This window comes from Equus przewalskii, chromosome 17 (genome assembly GCF_037783145.1).
Source record: "Equus przewalskii isolate Varuska chromosome 17, EquPr2, whole genome shotgun sequence".
Classification (NCBI taxonomy): Eukaryota; Metazoa; Chordata; class Mammalia; order Perissodactyla; family Equidae; genus Equus; species Equus przewalskii.
In genome coordinates, this window is record NC_091847.1 from 3,756,570 (window position 1) to 3,779,725 (window position 23,156).

At 57.3% G+C, this 23,156-nt stretch overlaps 1 protein-coding gene across 45 annotated transcripts in view; it reads left to right on the forward strand.

The window, feature by feature from the left end:
- BIN1 (bridging integrator 1) overlaps positions 1-23,156 on the forward strand; it is a 108,027-nt gene that overhangs the window by 40,833 nt on the left and 44,038 nt on the right. For 17 of the 45 annotated variants that reach the window (XM_070580971.1, XM_070580999.1, XM_070580988.1 and 14 more), the window contains exon 1: positions 9,733-10,050. The exons of 14 other annotated variants lie outside the window; for them this stretch is intronic. In XM_070580971.1, coding sequence (XP_070437072.1) covers positions 9,967-10,050 — 84 coding nt within the window. In that variant the 5' untranslated portion in view covers positions 9,733-9,966. Of the gene's footprint in view, positions 1-9,607; positions 10,051-13,332; positions 13,434-18,836; positions 18,958-23,156 lie in introns of those variants that run through there. 14 more of the 45 variants (XM_070580974.1, XM_070581007.1, XM_070581012.1 and 11 more) reach the window with 10 other exon arrangements.

Sequence of the window (23,156 nt, forward strand, 5' to 3'; positions counted from 1 at the left end):
TCCCGGCGCTCCCTGCAGGGACCCCCACCCCAGGCAGTGAGGGAGCACCTTGGGTCAGGCGCCATGGGACCTCACTTCCCTCCAAAGGTGCGTGCCTTGGTGTCCGCAAAACCCCGTTCAAAGTGCCCACCCTCACTGGGGTTGCTCTCCCACTCCTGGAATTTCTGGCAGCCCTTCGTTACGTTACGGATTATCGTCTGCTGTGGGTGCTTAGAGGGTATTGTCCGTCCCCTTCCAGACTGAGGCCTTCCTGCGGGCAGGGACCTGCTTTATTCTCCTCTGTGTGTGTCCCCTGTGTCCAGGGCCAGCTGGCTCTGTGCTCAGTGAGCGCCGTCTGGGAGATGTCACAGCCTGGGGGGCGGAGTCCACTCTCAACAGCCTCTGTTCCTGTGCTGAGAGGCAGGCTGTGCTGGGGCCTCGTTAGACTGTAAAAAACAGCCCCTGTGTCATCTTTACAGTGGGATTTGCATCAACTGGACACATGTAGCCATAGTTCTACATGTAACTACATATACACATACACATAGTTTAAGCAAACCCCATTGTGTGTGTGTGCGTGTGTGTGATATACAGAGGACAGTATCTGGAATGCTAACCGTTGATTCTCCCCTCAGCATTTGCTGTTACCCTCGCCTCTCCCTGGTTCAAACGGATGAGCTCTTTGCTTTCATTGCCTCAAGAAATGGGTCAAATTCTTGGCTTTAGACTTTTGAAAGCCTGGACCTGTTTAGGAGCTGGCTGACTGAGGGCAGTGTCTGATGAGTTAGCCCTCTTCCTTCAGATCAGAGCTGTTCTTAGGGTGGGATGGTGGAGGATCCAAGACATGAAGAGAACTTAGATGCTCCCAGGTTCTGAGAGAGCCCCTGGCCGTGCCACCAGGACCAATCCCCGGGGGACAGGGAGAGTGATGGAAATCCTAGCCAGCTTTGGCAGGATCTGAGGGCAGAGCACACAGAGTCACGCAGAAGGCAGGAGAAACTGTGTCGTCCCATCTGGGGGCGGGCCTATGGATGCCTCAGACGGTCACCCATGGCCCCAACATGGAGGGAGAAACACCTGCCCCAGAGGCCACCAAAAGCAGGTACCTAAAACCTCAGTCATGAGGGATGCAGAGTCTTTATCCCATGTCCTGGAGCAGACCTGTGATGCAGCTGTGTGGGTGACACAATGGACCCCAGGTGTGAGAGAGAGGAGGAGCACACCATGGGGTCTAGAAGCGGCCAGAAGACAGAGGTGAGGACCAGGGCTTTCCAAGGCTGGAGAAATGGCAGCTGGGGCCAGTAGGGCCCTGCCAGTGGAATAAAGGTTTGAAAGAGAGGAGTAAAAGAAGTCAATTACTTCTTGCATAGCTACGACTGTGGATTGAGGTCTGTCCCCACTACCTAGGAATGCACAGATTTTCAGCCACTTTTTATTTAAAGAAGCATTGTTGTGTTTGGGGAGCAGAACCCATTGAATTGGACATTGTCAGATGTTTACTCAGAATGAACAAAAACTATTATTATGTTCTGTGTTCTGCTCTGTAAAATATAAAATGCGAGAAACATGATTTCATTGCAGTAGTGATGTGGCCACCTGCACTCTGTGAATGTGCATCTCTGTCTGCCCGGCTGCACCCCGACACAAGAAAGTCCACCAGTCAGAGCTCAGCGGCGTCCTCGGTGCTGCCACCATTCCCCGGGGGCCGAGAAATGGGCTGGCGTGGTAGAAACTGGTATTAGAAGTAACACAGGTCAGCAGGAAAGAAGTGAATGAAGCATGGCTAGTGACTTATAAAACCATAAGATCACATCCATGCTTAATGCAGCAAAAGAGAGAGAGCAGGTGACAAGGTGGGACACATGTGAAAAGGCAAAAAGGCAGGTGACTTTGAACGAATGCATCTTGCCCACTTATGAGACACTAGCTTGAGGCAGGTCTCCACCGCTGGGGGCTGTGCCCTTCCCTGACCTTGGGGGGCCCACGCAGAGCAGCGCATTTGTTGAGTGCCTGGTCTCTGCCTGGCCTCATGGAGGTCACTGGGGGTCGGAGCTAACCAGAGGCAGGCTCTGCCCCCGGAGCTGCAGATGGAGACTGTGGGGCTCAAACTGAGCGTCACGTCTCTCAAAGGCAACCACAATTCTGTGAGGGGACTGTCATTTCTCAACTTGGAGTGGGAGCAAGAAATGAAACTTCCCGGAAAAGCACAACCTCCTCCCCCAATCTGGCCATCACCTGCCAGGAGGAACACAGCGAGCGGATGCTCCGCCAGGAACTGAGTTAAGAACCGGGTCCCGGGTGCCTCCCCCATGACTGCAGAAAGACTTTTTGGGGGAGGGGGAGGTGGTAGGTGTGTGAGAAAGGCGAACAGGATTCGGGGAGTACAGAGAAGGGTCACTAGCCCCGCCTGAGTCAGACGGCTGAAGAAGGCTTTCTGGAGGAGGCAACAGGTGAGCTGGGCCTGAGGGGTGGGACAGGGAGGCAGGCGAAGCAGCGAAGGGGGAGGGCTGGGTACCTGTGTGCTTGTCTGTAGGAAGGACACCTCCGAAGTCCCAAGGTACCGGGGGCCTGTCTGTGCGGGGGCTGGGGGGTGAGGTGGGCGGCTCCCCTCCAGCGGGAGCTTATTTGCAACTACAAGGACGCTCAGGACGTAAAACACCCAGCCGGCCCACAGCTAGGTTTCAGGTGTGTGTGTAGGATGATCCCCACCCCCCCCCCCCCCAGTAGAAGAGGCAGGAGGAAAACAACAAAAAGGGAAAATTCATGCTGAGGAAAGAGGAGAATCTGGTCTAAGGGGAAGTGGCTCCGGGCACGGTTCCAGTCGCTCCGTGTCCTCCCGCACGTTCCGTGTCGTCAGCCTCTTTAACTTTAGCCGTTTGGAGGAGTGTGCAGTGTTTGCTCGATGTGGTTTTATTTGGGTTTCCCGAAAGACCAATGAAGTTTAGCATCTTCTCATGTGCTTATTGCCATCTTCTTTGGTGAAGGGTCTCTTCAAATCATTTGCCTGGTTTTTTTTGTTTTTGTAAATGGGCTGTTTGCCTTCTTGGTATTGAGTTATAACAAGTGTTTATATATTCTAGATACAAGTCCTTCGCTAGGTATATGTGTCAAGAGTAGTTTTTATCCGAGTGTATCACCTCTTCCTCTTCAGAACAGTGTCTTTAGGAGCAGAAGTTTTAAATTTTGAAGAAGTTCCACTTCTCAATTTTTAATGGCAGCTTAATATTCGAAATATAAATAAACCAAAATTTAAAAACTCATTTAACCAACCCCTGCTTGGACATTTAGGCTGTCTGCAACTTTTCACTCTTTCATGTTGTGAAGAAGATCACTGTGCTCGTACCCGTGTTCTAAGGATGCTTCCGACGCATCTCGGGTGCTCACATTTGTAAGGCTCTGTGACACACCCGAAGCTGCTTTCCTAACTTGAAAACGAAGCCCAGTTTCAAGGAACCAGCGGCCCTCTTAGTATTCCCACAGCTTGTTAGCTTGTTTATAGATAAATGAGGCTTTACAAACGCTCAAACACACAGTGGCAATCTTGTCACCACGCTTGGCTTAGGAAACCGTTTTTTCCGCAGATAATACAAAGATGATTATGGTAAATTTCCAGGGAGCATTTCTGAAGGCTGGAGTCTCAGCGTCTAAAGGAACTCCGCAGGGATTTACGGAAGGCACGCTGGGCAAAGGGCTGTTTGCTTTTCTGCACCTCTATTTACCCGTCTGTATAGCTGGCAAAGGTCAACCTACTGTGTCTCACCAGCAGAGAGGGCCGCAGAGCAGACTAACTGAGACACCTGCTCCTGGCTCTCAGAGTGTGACGTCAGAAAAGTAAGGACCACTTACCGAGGCCGCTACGCTCCAGGCCAGGAGCTGCCGGGGTTACCTCTGACCCTCAGCAGCAGCCTTGCCTGGTGAGCATCTCTGCTCCATTTAAAGGAGCGGGACTGGCCCACGGTCACACAACTAACCACAGAGCGGAGGCCTTCTGTTGTTGTTGTCATCTTCTCTGTCTACTGCGTCTTAGCCACACCATGGACCACACACAGGTCGACAAAGGTTTAAAGACATGGAGAAGAAACACAAGCATGTCAATGACTGTAAAAAAAGTTTGCTCTTGGAGACTTTATTTGCTAGTGGCAAAAGGTAGTAACTGGTTTTCGCTGGAGGCCTTGTTTCCCAGAAGCCTTAGGAATACCCTGGAGCTAGTCGGTGGCCCAGTGACTGGTCTCCTCCCCGGGCCCCTCCTGCCGGGCCTGGTTAAACTGGATCAAGACTGGAGCTAAACATCTGGGTCAGTAGGTTTGGAAGGCAGGAGGTGAAGCCCGAGGAAACCCCACTTTCAGAAGGTCCTCCAGAGGGTTGACTCCCATCTCCACAAAGATCCCCTGAAGGACGGCTGGACAGGCCGGGGAGAATGGACAGACACCAGTGTCCAGCACCAGCCTGAGCGCAGACTGAGCTGCGTGTCCTTAGCCTCCTTGTCCACTTTTATTCTGAACTCCTACCCCTTAACCCAGGTACTCACTCGTCCCAATTTGCCCAGGATGGTCCTGGTTTACACCTGCTATCTGGGTGTAATTACTTCTTTCCTTTTTCACTCACAACTGTCCAAGTTTGGACATTCTCTATTAATTCAGATGGACTGGGTAGAGGCACTCAAGAGAAACTCTACCCTGAAGCCACCTGTACCATTAGGGATTCGTGAGGTTGTCTCTCAGAAGGACGTTATTGTGATAACTCTTTTGACTGCAAGTGGCCTCAAATCGGCTTTAGCAAGAAAAAAATGTATTGGTTTGTGTGGCTGGATAGTTGGAGGTGGGGAGTGGGCAGGATTCGGGCATGCCTGGAACCAAGTTCTCAGACAATATTGTTACGTCTGTTTCTCTCTCTATCCCCATCCCTCCAACTTTCAACTTTTGTTGACTTCGTCTTCAAGGCAGGATCTTTCACGTGGTGGGCAAGCTGGCCTCTGGTGCCTCTAGACTCACGTCCTCCCATCTTAGCAGCTCTAGCGGAAAGAAGAACTTCTGTGTCCCACAGCACATATCCCTACAAGCCTAGGGAAGACTCTCACTGGCTATGCTTGGGTCATGTGCTCATCCCTGACCCAAATGTTATGGCTTGACAAATGGCTCACCAGGCATATGTGCACATCATGGTGCCAGGAACAAGGCTCCATCAAACCACAGCAAAGGAGGAAGGAGCGCACAAAGAAAGCAGGACGATTAGCTGGGCAGACCAGATTTATAGCATCTGCCACCCACTATATATAGCCACCGTTTACAGAGTGACTTCTAATATTCCAGGGGCTTTATATACATTATTCATTATTTCCACAATAATCTAAAGAAGTAAGTTACCCCCATATTACAGATGAGGCTTAAACAGTTTAAATAACATACCCAAAGAGGAAAAAGTGATAAATAGAGGAGCTGACTTCTGATTCCAGGTCTGTCTGCCGCTCCCATAATATCACGGTGACATTAGATACACGAGAGGGAGCAAGGATAATGTGGGTCAGGCAGCCCTTCCTGGACGCCGTATCACAAGTATGCTGCCCTAAAATATGCTTCTAGAAAGACAAATTGCTTTCTGGTTCTGCCTCTAGTTTCTTCTGAATCCTCCTGTCTGTCAGAGGCGAAGCCGCTGTCACAGGAGGGAGGGATGGAGCTGGTCTCTTCCAGACGCTGGAGATGCCAGGCGCGAAAGCATCTAGCACAGGCCCTACCAGCCCTGCGCCTTCAGGTGAACCCGTCTTCTCTGAGTCTCCATCCATAAAAGGGTGGCAAAAAGTCCTACTGCTATGGAACACAGGGTTATTCTGACAGTCAAACAGTATAAACAAAAAATCTTGCTTTCTAAGACAGAATGATGATGATGGTTGTGGTGGTGGTCCCAGTGCCAGCTCAGAGCCTCTTCCTCAGTTCTCAGAATATAGAAGGAGCCGTGGGGTGCTGCTCTCTTCTCTCTAAGGTAAATTAGGACTGTCTTGTGCTCATCTGAGCTCTTCATGGTTTAAACAATCACTTCCCCAGACCTCAAGGCTCAGACGTGCACGTCGGCAGGCCCGGCACACATGCTCCCCCACATTGTGGTTTCCCAACTAGCATCCTAGGGGACAGCTTCGTCATTTCAACCTGTATTTCTAACAGCATTTCTTTTCTGACTACAAAAATAGTACATGTACAAAATTTGGAAAATGAAAAAGGAAGAAGAGAGAAAAAAAATCTCCTGCCGTATTGCTCTACCCAGAGACGCCAGTCACATGTGGATAGCAGTTGGCACTGTACTGTTATACACTTTCATATCCTGCATTATTCTGTTAGCGACACATTGTAGGCATTTCCCATCACAAAACCTTCATGAGCATTATTGCTCTGGTAAACATTTCGTGCACTGCTATACTATAGTTTAGTTAATCACAGGCGGTAATAGGCCTTTGAGCAGTGGTGTGGGGTGGGCCGGACAGCTGCGCCCCCGGGGTCTCCCTGTGGAGAGCTGGAGGGATGCAGGCACTGGGAGGCCTGAGCGCCAATGGGCAGGAGCAGTAGGGCAACATCACATTGGGTATTTGCTTGTCTGCTCATTTATTCACACCCTGATATCTGAGGGCTCCTCCAGGCAGCAGGCTCCCCTTGTTCTCTGGTCAAGGCCCCTGACATCAGGTCTTCAACATCCCTCCCTCAAAGGGCCTCGCCCAACCCCTCCCAGACCCCATCCTGCCCTGCACACGCACACAGGCTCACTCCGGGAAGGGGCTTCCCTGCCCCCACTGCCGATCCTGCAGGGCTGAGCCCAGGACTGGGACTGAGCAGTGCTCAGAAATGCTGGGAGACTGAGCAGGGAGCACACCTGGACAACGATCGATAGCAACTAGGCATGCTTGCAGTTTGGGATTATCATAATGTGATGAACACCTGTGGGATTAAGACTTTGCTGAAATTTTGAGTATTTCCTAGATTTGGGATTCTAGGGTTGAAGAATATGGATATTTTGATGATTCTTAATACATATTGCAAGATTGCTTTCCAGAAATTTTCTGTCTGTTCCACTCTCAGAAGCAGTATGTGAGAGCATCCATCTCTCTGGTTTTAAGTAATGTAATTAAGAAAACCGATTTGCTGACTGGATGAAAGTGGGGCCGGGAACAGTAGCTCGCTGATCTAATGACCTTTTTTTTTCTAGTAAGACTGAACTTTTAAAACCCATTTAGTCATCATCAGAATCTCCAATTTTGTGACTCGTCCATTTGTGCCATTTGCCATTTATAGGTTGGGATCTTAACGTTTTTCTCATGAGTTGTAAGGGTTCTATTTTATTTTGAAAATCATTTCCCTAGTTTCTTACAATTTAATTTTTTATGTCAAATTTCTTTTCAAAAGGGAAATAGCTTTGTTTATTTATTTTTCTGATGTAAAACAATGGGGTGTCACGGTAAAAAAAATCAGACTCTATAGAAAATCATAACGAAGAAAGTAAAAATCTACATTCCTACCCTTTGGACTTAATAGTAACATTTGTGGAACATTTCCTTCCAAACTTTGATCCTACGTGTTAATGGTATTTTTTGAACTTAAAATATTTTAATTTTTATGCATCCCCAAACTAACATTTTTTATTTCAATATATCCTCCAATGCTTTGTGTGTAGAAAAATCTTTCCGATCTAGAGATCAGATAAGAATTACCTTCTTGAAAGATAGAGCTGTGTGTGTGTTTTAGTTATGAAGGCAATATAGCATATTACAGAATATTTAGGAAATTAAGGAGAAGAAATCAGCCACGATGCCTTGACCCTAATACATCTATTTCCTTCGTGCATGGTTCTTTGGGGTCTTTGATCTGGAGACTTTCTATTTATTTTTATGCAGTTGCAAGGATAGTGCATGCACAGTTTCCTGTCTTCTTTTCACTCGTAATTATCCCACAAGCATGATTTTCATGTTGCTACATAATGGTGGTGGTTGTTTACCATAACGGGGATGGTCTCTGTAATGGCTCTTTCACACTGTCCCCTGATGGCCCCTCTGGTTGCTGTGCCGGCTAGCTGACCCCATCTTGCTGATAACTATTTAAGTTGCTTCCAATTTTTTTGTCAATCAATATTTTGAAGCGCCAGAGTTGAGTGAACCAGACTCTCCCACTGATCCCTGGGGGCTGACCGTAACACGATGTGGCTTCTGCTCATTTCCTCCTTTCCTCAGAGAGCATTGAAAGAAAGTACTCTTGGAAATGGTTGGAAAAACGACAAACATAACATCAGGAGGAGAGAGATCGTGAAGTGAAAGGTGCTTTTAGGAGAAAGCTGCTTTAGGTTTTGTTTTGGCAACTCACGAATCGGGCGTGAGTTTATAAGAACAATTCTGAGCAAATGTTCTCCATTCGTGCAGCGCTTGGGGCTTCTGGGCAGCACTTCGGGGTGTCAGCTGAGGGCATCAGCTCAGGAGGGCCTTCGGCAGCTCCAGAGCCTGTCTGTCTTTCTGCAAAAGAAGAAGAAGAGTAGGCCAGGAGGAAGGGCTGATGAAGACGTTCGCCTCGGGGGTGCAGCAGTAGTGGGGAGAACCAGGAGGAGCAGGCAGAGGGGGTCAGGGGCCTTCCTGAGCAGAGACCCCGCCACGGGACCCAGGCTGAACCTTTTATTTCTGGACCCCAATTCTCCACCTGCATGAGGGCTTGGTGTATGGTCTGCAAGAGCCAGTCCTGCTCCTCCGGAGGGTCCCAGGGACCCCTGGCCTGGCTCCTGTCCGCTCCGCCTCAGCAGGGCCTCCAGGTCTCCTCTCTCCAGCGACTCAGCCCACAGGCCCCTGGAAAGGCCCAGGGCCACACAGCGCAGTGGCCTCCTTCACAGCCCTTGGCATGATTTGGGGGAGGAGTGTGAGTGGGCTCAGTAGTCTCAGTACATATTTATTCATTTCAAATGTGTCATTGGTCTGTCGGCAAAGACGGTTATCAACGAACTTCTCTTCTCTTTGAATAACGATCAGTAATCACTTTCCTTCCAGCACAGAAGAGAAGACAACCCAGGGTAGAGTGGTCGAGAGCCTGGGGTGCAGCCAGAGATCTGGCTGCAGGCCTCTCGGGGGCTCGCGTGTAAAATGGGAATGAGACCAGCCCCTACCTCCTAGGGCGGTCGTGGAGGCTGAACGCGATATTGCCTGTCGACGAGGCACTTAGCAGAGTGCCGGGCACACAGTAAGCGCTCAGTAATGTTAGGTTTTGTTATTGTAACAATAATTATCAGCACACTGGCAGACCCGGCGCCTTGGCTGGCCTGGGACCAGGCGCCGGGGACAGAGATGTGAATATCTTCCGGAGGCGCCCAGAGAACACAGGTGGAGACCGTGAGTCTGCAGGCCGGGAGGGGGCCGAGCGTCCAGCGTGGGGCCAGAGGTAAGCCCTGGGGAGAAGAGGAGGCTCCGGCCGCCCCCTCCCAGCCCCGGCTCCGGATTCCAGGGGCGCGCACAATCGCCGCACTTTATCTCCGGTTTTCGAAAGCACCCCTCTTCTCTATCTGACCTCCTTTCCTGGGCTGCTGGAGGTGACTACTTAGGAGGAGGACCCAGCGCGGGGCGGCGCCGGACCCGGGACCGTCGTTTGAGTCCCCGCCCCGGGGCGGTGTCATGGGAGCGTCCCGGGAGTCCCGCTCGCCGCAGCCCCGCACCCGCGCGCCCTCCCTCCCGGCCGGCCGAGCGGTTCCGGCGCCCGGAGTGGCCCTTTAAAAGGCAGTGTCTGGTCCGGAGGGGGCGGGCGGGGGGCGCTGACCGCGGCCGGAGGCCCAGCCCCTCCCTCCTCCCCGCAGTCGGTCCGTCCGTCCCCCCCGCCCCGCGGTCCCGGCGTCGCCCGCTCGCTCGCCGGGCGCACGCTCCGCCTCCGTCAGTCGGCGCGGCTGGCCAGTGCGCGGCGTGGAGCGCGAGCCGGGGCAGGACGCGCGGCCGGGGCCGGGGCTGCGAGATCGGCGCCCGCCGCGGGCGAGGCCTGGGCCGCGATGGCAGAGATGGGCAGCAAGGGGGTGACGGCGGGGAAGATCGCCAGCAACGTACAGAAGAAGCTCACTCGCGCGCAGGAGAAGGTGAGCGAGCCCGAGCCCGGCCGCCGTTCTGTCCGGGCCACCTGTCCCCCGACCCACGCCTCCGGGGGCTGGTCCTCACCCGGTGTGGGGCGCTGTCACCTCCGGACGACCGCTGCTGAGGGCCTTCGGCGGGTTCCTCAGGCTGCGGTCCCCGGCGCTCTGGGCGCCCTCTCCTGTCCCCGTCCTCGGTCTCCCCACCCCCGGCGGGGGCAGGAAAGGGCGCAGTCCCCCCCCACCCCCCCACCCCGGGCGCTTTGTGTCTTCGCCGCACGTCTGCAGAGAAGTGGCGGCCCACGCTCTTCTCGGGGCTCGAGGTCCGGGCTCACCCCGCTCTGGGGACCCAGGGCCGGGAGGCTGGGAGACGGGGTGGCGCTCCAAGCCCTCCTGGGCCACGCGGGCCGTGCAGGCGGGGCCGGCGCCGGCGGAGGGAGCCTGCCTCTTGCCCCCCAGGGCCGCTGTGCTCCGGGAATCCCGAGGCTGTCGCTCGGCCCGCGGGTGCCGGCGCGCTCGCTCCAGGCCTCCGAGCGCTTCCTGCTCCCCACCCGCCTCGCCACCTTCTTTCCCCGCCGGCTGAAGGAGGGATCGAGTTTCCTTTCCCGAGAGGTGCCTGCGGCCTGGACGCTCTGGCCGGGGCCCCAGGGAGCAGAGGCTGCGCACCCTCGGGGAGGTGCCCTCGCCCGAGCAGGGGCTTCGCGTTTCCGGCGGCCCAGGAGGGGGCGGCGGCTCTGGATTTGGGGGCCCACGCCGGGGTGGGGAACTGGCCCGGGCGACGGGCAGTGGGCCGCTGGGGCGTGGAGGGCGCCGCAGGAAACCCGACCCCTCAGCGCCGGGAGCAGCTGGCCGCAGGCGGGGGGCTGGAGCCAGAGCTTCCCGCGGCACCCGGACTGTGCAGGAAATGCAGGATTGGGGGGCGGGGGTCCGCGCCTGCTCCGCTTTTCATCCCAAGCCACCTCTGCTTTATTGAATTGGATCACGCCAGCAGCTGACGCCACTTCCCCTGCCGACTCCGACTCTGAAATCTGAGATTGCAGAATCTGTGCTCCGGCCAGGGTGGCCTACCCCCAGTGGGGTCTGCCGCCTCTCCCGCCCGACGCGCGGCCGAGTGGGAACCCCCGCCCGGGGACCGAGCCGCCTTGCTCTGCCGGGCCTGTGGCTGTTTATAAACAATGACTTTTGCAGCTGAGACCCGCGGGCTCCCTAGGGATGCGGCCACGTGATGGGGTGGGGGGGCGGCGGCTGGAGCCTCCCCTGTGCCTCCCTCAGAGTTCTGCTCATCCTTGTGGTCCCAGGCGGGGAGGTGGGTGCCTGTGCCGGGAGGGAAGGGCCCTCAGCCAAGCTCCAGATCTGGCCTGCCCCAGCTGTCCCCCCCTCCCTCCCAGGGCCGGAGGAGGGATTAGAGCCCCACAGATAGCTGGTTGGGGGCTGGGAAGCCTTCCATGCTCAGGTGGTGGTGGGGGGGGGTGGGGTGCAGAAGCTGCTGCCCTTGCTTCCTCCCCCCTCCCGTGACTGAGTAATCCATCTAGGTGCCTGGAGCAGGCAGCTCTGGGCCTAAGCCTGCTTCCGGCTCCTAAGGGGCTGAGGAGGAGGAGTGGGAGGCAGAGGGTTAGCTGAGACAAGAGCCCTGCCCTCACCGCACTGTTGTCACCTTCCCTGGCTCCCCTCTGCTCCTGCTGTGTGCCCTTCGCTCAGATGCCTTGTCTCTGCAGCACATCCTTCAGTAATTTCAGGGGCAGTAGGCATGGGCTGCGTCCCCTCCCTGTAAGTGGCAATATATCATCGCTGACCCCACTGAGCTGCCACCCCTCCCTCTCCAGCCTGTTCCGTGGCCAGGGGCAGTGGGCTGACAGCTGGTCAGCTGTGGATGCTGGCCTTGCTCAGGGGCTGGCCCTGCCTGAGCCTGGGCTGTGTGGGACTGGAGTTGCTTAGTGCTGCTGCTGCTCTCTGTCCCTGGGCAGTGGTCGGAGACCCTCCCCCATCAGAAGCCAGAGCAGCACCACAGCCATCCTGGCTGAGTCTAGAAAGTAGCCTTCCTTCGGCTGTCGCTTGTGGGCCCAGCTGCAGTACCCGTCCTGGGAAGCCTGAGGCCTCCAGCCATGCCAGCCTCTCCCCTTTGCCCTCCTGTGGCTCAGAGTCCGTCACAGCCTAGGTGCCGCCCACCCTGCTGCCTCCTCAGCATCTGTGGGGCGTTCAGGACCACAGCTGACTTCGACGTCTAACTTTAATTGTTGGTGGTCTCACAGGCACCCCTGCCCCCCCCACCTCACCTCGCCCCCACCTCACCTAGGTCAGATCAGCCAGAAGCAGGGCAATTCCAGTTGTCCTGTTGCCATAGGAGGGCGTTTCCTGACCAGGGGCAGGCAGTGGCTTTGCTGGGGGGCCTAGATGGTATCCGCTTAGGGAGAAGGGTCCCATATCTCCTCTTCTTTTCTTCTCTCCCAAGTTCCACACATCCCCTCTTAGCGCGGACATCCACCAGGACTCAGAGGGTGGCAGAGTGGGCAAGGAAAGCTGGCCCTCTGGTGCCTGTGGGGCTAGCTCTCCTGTGCCCCCAGCTAAGTGCGTCTCTCCATGGGTCCTGGCTTAGCATTACCCAGCAGCCCGCCCGCCTCCACTGCTAGTCTGGGTGCTCCCTGAGAGCAGAGCAGGTGTCCACCTGGCCCCGGCAGGTGTGGAGTGTCTGTGTATGAACCGACAAGGATGTTTAGGGCCTTGGATCGGGAGCTCTGGTGCAGGTCTGTGAGTGGGCTGGTTTGTGCCCTGGCTCCTCTGCCTTCCCTCATTCATCAGATCCTGCCTGGGATGTGTGCCGTGTGCCTGGGCCTGGGCTGAGCCCAGGGGGCAGTGGGAGCAGGGTGCACGTGGCTCTAGCCGGCGTGGAGCTTGTTGTAAGCTCCCGCGGCCTCTGGCCCTGGCGTGAGGAGGGCGTGAGAATATATTGGAAGGGTCGTCAGGGTCTGCCAGCACAGCACTGTCACTGCTGGCCTCCCAGCCCCAGCGTTCCCAGAGTGCCCGGGGTGCAGAGTGTCTGCCGGGAGCTTGGGCTGAGGGGTGCCATGAGGTCATCTTCCCGTTGCGTTTGGCTTGTCGGACCCTCTATAAATGACTCTGTCCATTTTTGGGCCTCAATAAGGTGGCTGGGCAGAACCAACTTAGGGTGGAGCCTGGGTCAGATGACAGAGGATTAGAGGTTGGCGGGCTGGGCCCCTTGGGGGAGGGCATGTTGGGGAGAAGAGACAGCTGGGGCGGGGGTGGAGTCTGGCCTGCTTGCCCCTGAGGTCCACCGCCCAGAAGGCCTCATGGAGTGTGCAGTGGGGAGGCTGGCGTTGTCCTGACAGAGCTGGCTGGTAATGAGCACGAGGCAGAAGGCTCTCGCAGGCCTGGAGGTGTGCACTCTGTCTGTCTCCATGGCCGCCCTCAGCCTGCTGGGAGTGGGAGGCCCAGCTGGGAGGGGGTGGGCCCGGGGCTGTCAGTGGACTGCACAGCCCTGGCATGTTGGAGCAGATGCTCAGGAGAGGAAAGGTGCCATGACAGTTATTAATAGAACCCTGACACAGGGCCGTGATGGCCCCATGCTCATCTGGGTGGTCAGGGTCTCCTCGTGCTGTAGCCATGTTGGCCTCAGTAGGAGAGAGGCCTTTACAACCAATCCTCATCCTCAAGGCAGCCTTAAGAATAACACGCTACCCCACGGAGCAGGTGTTCTGGGCCGGGAGCCCACCTAGGTCTCCTGGAGGCTGGAGGTGCTAGGCTCCCCTCCCTGCCCTCCACTGCCCAGGCCCTAGTCTGACCTTGCTCCCCTCCACCCACATTCTCCATTTCTCTTTCCTCCTCTCAGCGTCCATCTTTCTGTCCCTGAGTGTCTGAGGCCTCTTCCTGCTCCTGTCTCTCATCCGCCTCCCCCGCCCCCGGACCCACCCGTCGTCTTTTCCTTGTCTCTGTGTCTCTCTGCTCTGTGTCTGTTTCCTCTGAGCTTGCCCAAGGCTCTCTGCACCTCTCCAGGCTCGGATCAACCCCTCCCCGAACCTGAATTATTTCTGTAGATGGTTCATCGTGCCTGTTGGAGGGAAGGCTGCTGAGCGGGCGTCCTCTCTGGGGGGGGTGTTGGTGGGGGCTCAGGGGACATTTGGCTAAGGGAGAGGTTGGAAGCATGGCTGCAGACTTCTCTGAGCCCCAGTGCACCCAATGGGGTCCAGGGAAGAGCTGAGACCTGACTCAGGAGAGCCCGCTGGCCCCTGGAAGGCTCAAAGCGGGGCAGGCTGTTTTGCCCAGGGGCCTGAACGGGGCAGGAGGAGGTATTCAGGACAGACAGCTGTGGGCCAAGGCGCAGGGTGGACAGCGAGGCTGTCGTTCCTCCTGGGGAGAAGGGGTGGGGTGTGTTGGGTGTGGTGGGGGTGGCTGTGGGGTAGATTTGGGCTAGCTGTGGTCAAGTCTTGAATGCCGGGGAAATCTATGTATCCCACGTATTCTCGGTGAAGCTGTGGTTCGAACCCTTCTCCCGTCTTTGCAGATCGCCGGTCCCGGGCTCCGTGCTCCCCTTCGCTCTTGGGAGCCTGACCAGGCCCTGGCCTCCGGCCTCGGCGGTCTTGGCCCAGCTCGTTCTTTACAAGCTGTGTGTATGACTTGGACAACATTAGGAGACTGCTTCTGTCCCAATCTAGGCCTTGCGTGGTGCTTTTCCATGGAGTTCTAGAATCCCTGGGGCCCACGCTCAGTGCTAGACTTCTGTCTTGCCGCAGGAGAGGGGACAAGGACGTGGCAGAGAGTGTGTGAGAATGACAGGCCGGTGCTCCTGGGTTCTCCTCACTAGCTGGGACTTTGGACAAGTTGCAGGAGCCTCCTGAGCCCAGTTTCTTCATGTACAAATGGGGATGAAGGGTTCCTCTTCACAGGCTTCTTGTGGAGAGAGAAGCCTTGGACAGGTGCCCAGCACATGGCAAGTGCCCGTTGAACGCCAGCTCTGTGCAGCAGGGCAGTGTGGTGAACCCATGCTGGACCCCTTGCCTCTCTGCGCGGGCTCTCCCACCCTCTCCCTGAGAGTGTCCATTACAGGCCTCTATAGACAGCTAATCCCTGCTGAGCCCGGGGCTGATCAGGGTTTGTGGTGTCGTCCAGTCCTGGAGTGGTGTCTGCATATGTGCGTGCGCATGCGTGCACCTGGGTCTGCGTGTAGGGGCAGCCTGCAGTGGGGGGATCGGCATGTCTGGGGCGAATCCTGACTGCCTACATGCAGACCGTGGCCCTGGGGAGTCTGCTGCTCTCTGGGCTTTACTTGGCTGTCAGTAAAGTCCTGGTGAAGTTTCTCATTCACTCTTTTATTCAGGAAACAAATATTGAGCGCCCACAATGTGCTGGGCACTCTTCTGGGGATGGAGGGTATGGGCTAAACAAAACCGAATCCCCCAGGGGACTGGCGTTCTGGCTGGGGAGACAGCCATGGGGCAGACACCTGTGGGGCAGGTGGTTCTCGGAGCAGTGAAGCAGGAGGTGGCCCAGAGCTTTTTCCTCAGTGGCATTTGATTGACGGGCTCGGCTCCTGGGCATCGCCAGTGCCGGGGCTCAGGACTCGGGTGTGGATGTGAAGGAGGCGCTCGCGCAGTGCAGGGCATTGGGCGGGTGGGGAGAGGCTGAGCAGAAGCTTCTGGTCTCCATGTGAGAGGGCACCTGGGGGAGGGAGGCTGTCACCCTGGTATGTTGTGTTTTTCTAAGGATGCCTCTTTGGCAAGTCTCCTCTTGGGATTAAAAGTGCAAACAAAGGACAGCAATGCTAAAATCACTCCACAGGGCATCGACAGAGGACAGGCCTGGGCAGCTTGGGAGCAGGTGCTCTCGCCCAGGAGGTAGGACTGGGGAGGTGGGAGGGGCCGCTAAAGGAGGAGTGGGAAGGCACCAAAGAGGGCCCAGACTGGGAGGGCCGGTTGTAAGATTTTCATATTAAGCAGCAACTCTGTGCAGGGGAAACCACTCAGGCTCTAGCGAGCTGGGTTTGAATCCCTCCCCACGCATTACTACCCTTGGGCAAGTCACATTGACCTCTCTGAGCCTCAGTTTCCTCACCTGAAATAGTGAGTATGTGCCATGGGGGGTGTTGTGCAGATTAAACGGATACATGCTGGAGGGACTCCTGGAAAGGGCAGAGCTCACCGTTCCCTAAGGGAGTGGTTCCTGTGCCATGGAAGGGCATGCCTTTGGGACCTGGCTGGCACCTGGGCTCCTGGGGCCTCTCAAAGAGGCTGCCACCTCCCAAAGAGGCCACACGGTTCTGGACTGGGCAGTGACGGGGGTCAGGGCTGGGGAATTGAGAAGAGAAAGACAGGTTCTTCCTGCCCCAAGGGAAGCCTTTGTCAAATATTAACTTAATAGCAGTAGCCATGGTTTCCTGTGTGCCTGCTGGCGGCCAGCTGCGGGTAAAACTTTCACTGCGACCGGGTAAGGTCCGTGTGATTCCCACTCAGCAGGTGAAGAAGGTGAGGCTCAGAGCAGGGGCGAGACTTGCCTACGGGCTGTCCTGGCCAGCTGTCTGGGTTGACCCCTCTGGTGGTGAGGAGGTGGTTGGGCCGCGGGGAGGCCTGGAGACATGCAAATGAGAAGCAGGTCTCCTTCGAGGCTCTCCTGACCCTGAAGGTCTATTAGGGGGTCATTTGACAGGTTTGGTCCCCAAGATCAGCCCCCTCCCCCAGTGAATGAGATTTGGGGCCCCGTGTCTCCCCCTGGGTCCCCACCTGGGGTCTAGGTTTACATTTTGGGATGTGGCCGTTCCCCTTTTGGGATGTGTAGTGGGCTCCGGGGCGAGGGGCTGCCTCGGGTTTCCTGATGCAAGTCTAGACACGGGGTTTCTAGTGCAAATGAGCAAAAATGAGGCAGTGGGGTGAGTGTGTGAAAGCGTTTTCACAAACATAAAGGCTGCATCCAGTTTATTCACTGTAAAGGAACACTGTTTATTCTGAGATTATATCTGTCTACTTCTGTTTATGTTGTTGCAACAATGTTTCTTTTATGAAATGATGGTAATTCTAATTGTTTCTTAATGTTCTTCAGGAGGAAATAGTTGTGCCGCCGACCACAGGCACGCGCACACTGGGAAGACTTTTCCTGGTGTGGAATCTAAAGTCTGGGACCGCTGCACCAGGGCGTCTACCCCGTGGGCGGGCCGTGTGGAGTAGGGAAGCAATTCTCCTGGGTCCAGGCTTGAGGCAGGCCCCCAAGACTGTCTGCTCCGTGGGGTGGATCCTGCCTCCTGCAGTCGCTGTGGCCTCCCCAGCTCGGCATGCACCTCCTGCATACTTGTTGCTGGAGGCACGGATTCTCAGGCGCGGGGGAGATTGGCCTCCGGCCGGCAGAGACCCGGGAGGCTCTGGGCTCAGGCTGTAGGGACGGGTAGTGGAGCTGAGGCTGCAGGATTTCAGGCTGTCAGAGAGCAGGCAAGGCAGTGGTTGGAGCTCAGGTCTTGTCTTCAGACTGGTGGGGCACATCCCACCCGCCACAGGCTGTTCCGAGGGACCTGGGCATCACTGCACAGTGCCTTTTCTCGCAGTAACATGGCTCAGGGTGGTGGTGGGGCTTACCTGAGCCGTGGGCTGCAGTGCTTGGGCCCAGAAACTGGGGGCCTGGGGCCCTGCTGGGGAGCCTGGCCTGGCTTTAGGTCAGATGCCAAAGAGGGCTTGGCCCGGGCCCTGTGCAGGAGTCTTCTTCCAACCTGAGAAGGCTTTAGTTGACAGAGTTCTGGGGGTCACTGATCTGGGGCTCCGTGAGGTTTGCTGGACCCAAGACTTCACTATTAGGGCCCGTGAGCTGCTGCCCTCAGACCCATTTCGGCTCTCTTTGCTGGGCCTCTTCCCTCTGCCTCCTGGAGCCAACCTTTGCCCCGGTCCCTGGCCCAGGTCCCAGTATCACAGCAGATGGTGGGATGGGGCTGTACCACGGGTGCAGGGCGGGGGCTGGAGCCTGGGGGTGGGCAGCAGCCTTGGGTGCTGAGAACTGTCCGTGGTGCCCAGGAGTGGGCCTTTGTGCCCCACGCTGTGCCTGAGCCTGGCATGGCGGGCCAGGTCCCCACTGCTGCCTCGCCCCAGAAGGGCGATGAGCTGCAGACTCTGCGCCTCTGCAGTGCGAGGGCCGCCGCATGGGGGGCTGAGCCGGGGGGGGGGTGTGGGGGGGTGTGGGTGGGGCCGTGGCAGCCACCACTGGCCCGGGGCGCTGCCAGGCTAGGCTGGGATCTCAGGTCTCCTGCCCCTGCAGGCCCCCCCACCCGCCGAGCCCCCAGGGCCCCTTTGCGGGACATTCCGCTGGCTCCTTGTTTTGGAAGCCTCAGCCTCTTACACTGAATCGGCTCCCGGTCCTGATGACCTGGTTTATCCCTGTTGTTCTCTTGGTTATGGCCTGCCCACTGTGGGCCAGGGTGCTGGGGTGCCAAGGGTCCGAGGGGAGAGGACGCCCCCTGCCCTCAAGGAGCTCCCAGCCCCGCACACAGTGCCTATCACATCTGAGGGGAGAAGGGGCGAGGGCCCTGGGCCCTGAGGAGCATCCTGGCCAGCCTGGGCCGTCAGGGAAGGCTCCTCGGAGGCGGCACCTGAGCTGGCTTTGAAGGACAAAGGAGGCAGATTGTGGGGTGGGAAGGGCTGTTTCTGGAAGCTGTTCAGGGTGGCTGGACTGTGTGTGGGGGGGTGGGTGGGACGAGGCCTGAGTCTGCAAAGACAGATGAGGGAGAGCAGGCCCTGGGGGGCCGAGAGGGACGGCAGGCTCTGCCCCCAGACCCCTGTGCCCAGCGTCCTCGCCTCTCTTCCTCAGATCTTGCCTGAGCCGTTCGTCCGTCCGCTTCCCAGTCTGGGCACAGCTCAGGACCCAGTGTCTCACTCTCCTGGGCTGCAGGAATCCCTGGCTTTCTGAGGAAGAGGAGGAGGCCAGGGTGCAGGGGTGAGTCTGAGGCCCCTGAGGGAGTGACCTCAGCCTGGCTAGAATCCAGCTGTGCCCAGGAAGGTGCAGGGGGTCTGGGGCAGGGCTGCCATCCTGGAGTCCACTCGTCAGGGCTGGGATCGCAGGGGCTGGGTGACATCTGTCCCCCAGCCTTGCTGGAAAGGCTGGTGTACAGCAACCTGTACATCCCCACATTCCGTGCATACCTGTTTCTCTGTCTTTGGGTGGCCCTAAGAGACACTGAGGGGAGAGTGACACCGCGAGGCCTGTAGAACCTGACAGGTGGGAGGGCTGTCAGTGGATCAGTTCACCCCTCTTCAAGGTATCCCTGTGTGCCTGCCCTTCGAGGCCAGGTCATTGACCAGATGGCCATGTGGGGGTCCCCTAGCTCCTGAGTCAGAGCTGGGGAGGGTCCTCAGAGCACGAGTGGTCATGCTCTCCTGTGGGGACCCTGGCTCCCAGTGCAGACAGCTGGGTGGGGAGTGGACGGAGGCTGAGGGGGCAGCAGCTGGCTGGTGAGGGGGGTTGGGGTTTCCACTCAGGCCTGTGGCTGTGGGGCCTGAAGGGGGATGGGGTAATGGGAAAGCCTTTTCCAGCCCGGCCCCTTTTTCCAACAGCTGCTGCTACTTTCTTTGGACCCTTTGCTCAGCCTGGCCTCTCCCCAGGACCATGGCCAACATGCCTGGGCCTGCCACTGGGCACTGGGGACAGACCTGGTGCAGGGAGACCTGGGCTGAGAGAGACCCCTCAAGGGGACCCCCCGCCCCCTGCCGTGGCTCCCTTATTTCCCTGTTCTGAGATGGCATCAACTCTGTCAGGACATGTCCTCTAGCCCATTGATAACTATCTCAGGGGCCAGATAGCGGTGCTGGGTGGATGAGGGCGCTCACCCAGCCCCAGGCCACTGGCAGCTGTAGTCGGAGAGAGGAGGGGTTGCACAGGGGAAAGAGAAGGAGAAAGCTAAGAGGTGTGTGTGGGGAAGACGGACCTAAAGAGGGGCTCTAATCCTCAGAGAGAGGGAGTGTGGCCTCAGTGACCACCTGCCTGGTCTGGGGCTCTGGGGAAGTCATGCCCTCTCTGAGCGCTCGTTTCCTCCTCTGCAATGGGAACAGGACTTCCTGCCCCACGGGCTTGTGGGGAGGGTCCAGCGGAAGTGAATGTGGCCAGTGCCTGGTCCCTGGAGGGGCTGTTCTTTCCCAGGGAGCATCTTGGGAACCACACCTGAGAACCCACAGACGCGGACCATTCTGGCTTTTGCGATTTGAGCTGTATGTCTTTGCTTAGGACGGGATTCTTGAAATTGAACTGTAATGCATTTTTTCCCTTTCCCTGAGAAAGCTAATTTGGGAGATGGTGGGATCACCTTCCTGAGGAGTGAGGTCAGAGCCCCTGAGCCAGGGCCTGAGTGAAGGGATGGGGTGGGGCTGGGGTGTGAGGGGCCGGATGAGGGGCCCAGAACTGGGGACAGAGGTGAGGGTCTCCCGTCATTCGTTCCTTCATTCGAGAAGCCGGATGTGTGGCAGAAGCACCGGGGCTTGAGAGCCCTGGGTGGGCGCTGGCCTGGCCACCGTGCCTCAGTGTGTCTGTCCGAGAACTGGGGAGCACGGGGTCCCGTCAGTGAAGTAAGGTGAATCCCCAGCTCCTGAAAGGGGTGACGGCAGAGCTGAGTTCTGCCGGGTCCAGCTGGCTCCAGGTGGTTCAGGAGGAGGGAACGATCTTAGTGTCTCCGTGGCACTTGGTGATTTACTAAGATCCTGCATGCCTGCCATTTTCCTCCTGTTTCTCTTGGTGACCAGTGAGGTAGGCAGCACTGATTGTGGTTCCGTTTGGCAGATGAGAACACTGAGGCTCAGGGTCCCTCACAGCCATCAGGCGTGGCCTCAGGTTGGCCTTTCCCAGGTGCTGCCACCCCCATCCCTGCATCCAGGGAGTGAGAGGATGCTTCGAAGAGACCATTACAGTGCAAGTGTGGCTGATTTCAAATGAAAATCAGCGTGTGAGGGCTGCCCCGTGGGGCAAATCTAGGTGTGTGCATGTGTATGTGAGCACTTGCCTGCACGTGTGTGTGTGTGTGTGTGTATATGGGAGGAGGGTGGGACCCTTGGTTGCCCCAGGAGGCCAGCACATCAAAGGAGAAGGTGACCCTGCAGAGCTGGCCCTTCACTGGGTCGGGATTTCCACATGGTGCTGGGACCCCCCACCTGGGTTCCCGCAGGAGTCGAGGGACCCCAGAGGGTCAGGGTCAGATTTGGACGAAGCTAGCTGGACTCTGCACTCCCCAGGGAGCCTCAAGTAGAGGGAGAGCTGGGCACAGATACCCGAGCTCCCACCTCCCACGAAGACAGAGTGGGAACAGGGCCACCTGTGGGTGGGGGAGACTGAAGGACGAGTTGATGGTTGAGTCTTGATCTAAACTGAGAAACAGAATCCACGATTAATTGGATGCATTTGGTGAACCTGGGACAAGACCCAAATATTGTTGTTTCTCTGAAATATTAACTAAGCTGGGAGTTTATTTATTTGTGTCCCTCCGTTTCCCCCCAAGGACTCAGTGGAGCAGTCTGTTCTGGAATCTGGCCTGGCTGAGCTGGAATGTCACTACCGTCCCCAAATTGACCAGCCCAGCCCTCCTGGTTGGCTGGACTGTGGGCCTGGAGGAGGCCACAGCCCAGGGGGACCCTGGGCCCTTCCCGAGGATGTTGGGGGCAGCACTGCCCTGGATCTGGTGGACGGGTGGGGCCCCCCTGGTGCCTGGTCCTGGCGCTGCTGGCCTGGGCACTGTGGAGGCCGCCCTGAGACGTGGGTGCAGGGTTGCAGGGCCTGGCTGGGAGAGCTGAGTCAGCACGATGGGAAACCCGTGGTCAGCAGCAGGACAGAACCCAATGCCTGCAGCTCGACTGTGCCACTGCACTCATGGGTCACCCTGCCCGCTGTGAGCCGCAAGAAACCAGGGAGACCACGTCACCTTCTGCAGCCGGTTCAGTGCCACTCCTGGGCAACTTGGTGGAGGGAGAGGCCTCTGGGCAGCAGATGTGCACGCTGAGACCTGGGCTTCTGGCTCCTGCTCTCCCCTCCCTCCCTCTGGGACTGGGGGCAGTTACTGACCCCTTCTTGCTTTGGCTTGCTCTTCCATAACATGGTGTCACTGGCCTCCCTGCTAGACCCCGAGTTTTCGAGTCGGGAGGCTGGTGACCCTGACACCCACACAGAGCAGGCCCTTAAAGTGAACTGGAGTGTGAGGTTCCAGTGTGTCAGGGAAGGGAAGGGTTTTGCAAAGCACCTCATACAGCGTGCCAAAGTGGAAGGCCCACCGGGTTCAGATCCCAGCTCTGCTCCTCCCAGGACCTTGACTTTGGGCAAGTTACTAGTCCCTTCTGAGCTTCGGTTTTCCTATTTGTGAGGATTAATGGGAGAGGGGTGTCTCCATTTCACACCTGAGGCCTCTGAAGGCTGGGGTGCTGGCTCGTGGGCCCAGCCCTCCCCTGGGGTGGGGTGGCCGAGGTGCCTTAGGTGGGTGTGGGGTGCTCAGCTGTGCCTGTGCCCTCTGCATGTGTCCTGTTGGGCCATCCTGCTCAGGTCCAGGCTGGCCTTGGCCCTCACAGCAGTGGAGGAGGCCAGCCCCAGCTTGGGTTCCAGATAGTGGGGCTTGAGGCCTCAGGGGGGAAGGAAGGGGAGGGTATTGGCTGGAGAGGGGTCCCCCACTTCCCACCCCCTTCAGCCCACCCCACCCCCGGCCCTCTGCCTGTGGCAGTAGGAATCCCTTCCAGCTCTGAGATGATCAAAGTGTCCAGAGGTGTAGCATGAGGTGGCCAGGGGCCGACGTCCTGGGATCTGGGGTTCGGCATCCCCCAGGCCTTGCCCCATCTGCTCTTTTCTACTTTGCTCCTTTGGCATAGGACTGTGATTTTTGTCTTTTTTTTAAAGGAATTGGTAACTCTGGCCGCTCAGCTTTCGTTACTGTTGAACTGTTTCTCCTGGTATAGAGGGCCCTGGGAAGGAAGGGGACAGGTGGGCTGAGCCCAGGAGAGGCAGCCCCTCCCCCCAGGCGTAGAGGGCGTGCTGGTGTTTGCTGTGATTTCTCGGGGCCTCTTCCGTCTTGTGGGTGCATGTGTGTGTGCGCGCGCGAGCGCGTGGTCTCTGCCACCCCTCCTGGTCCTCACTGCCTCTCCTGGAGCCTCTGGAGGGAGCCAGCACATCCA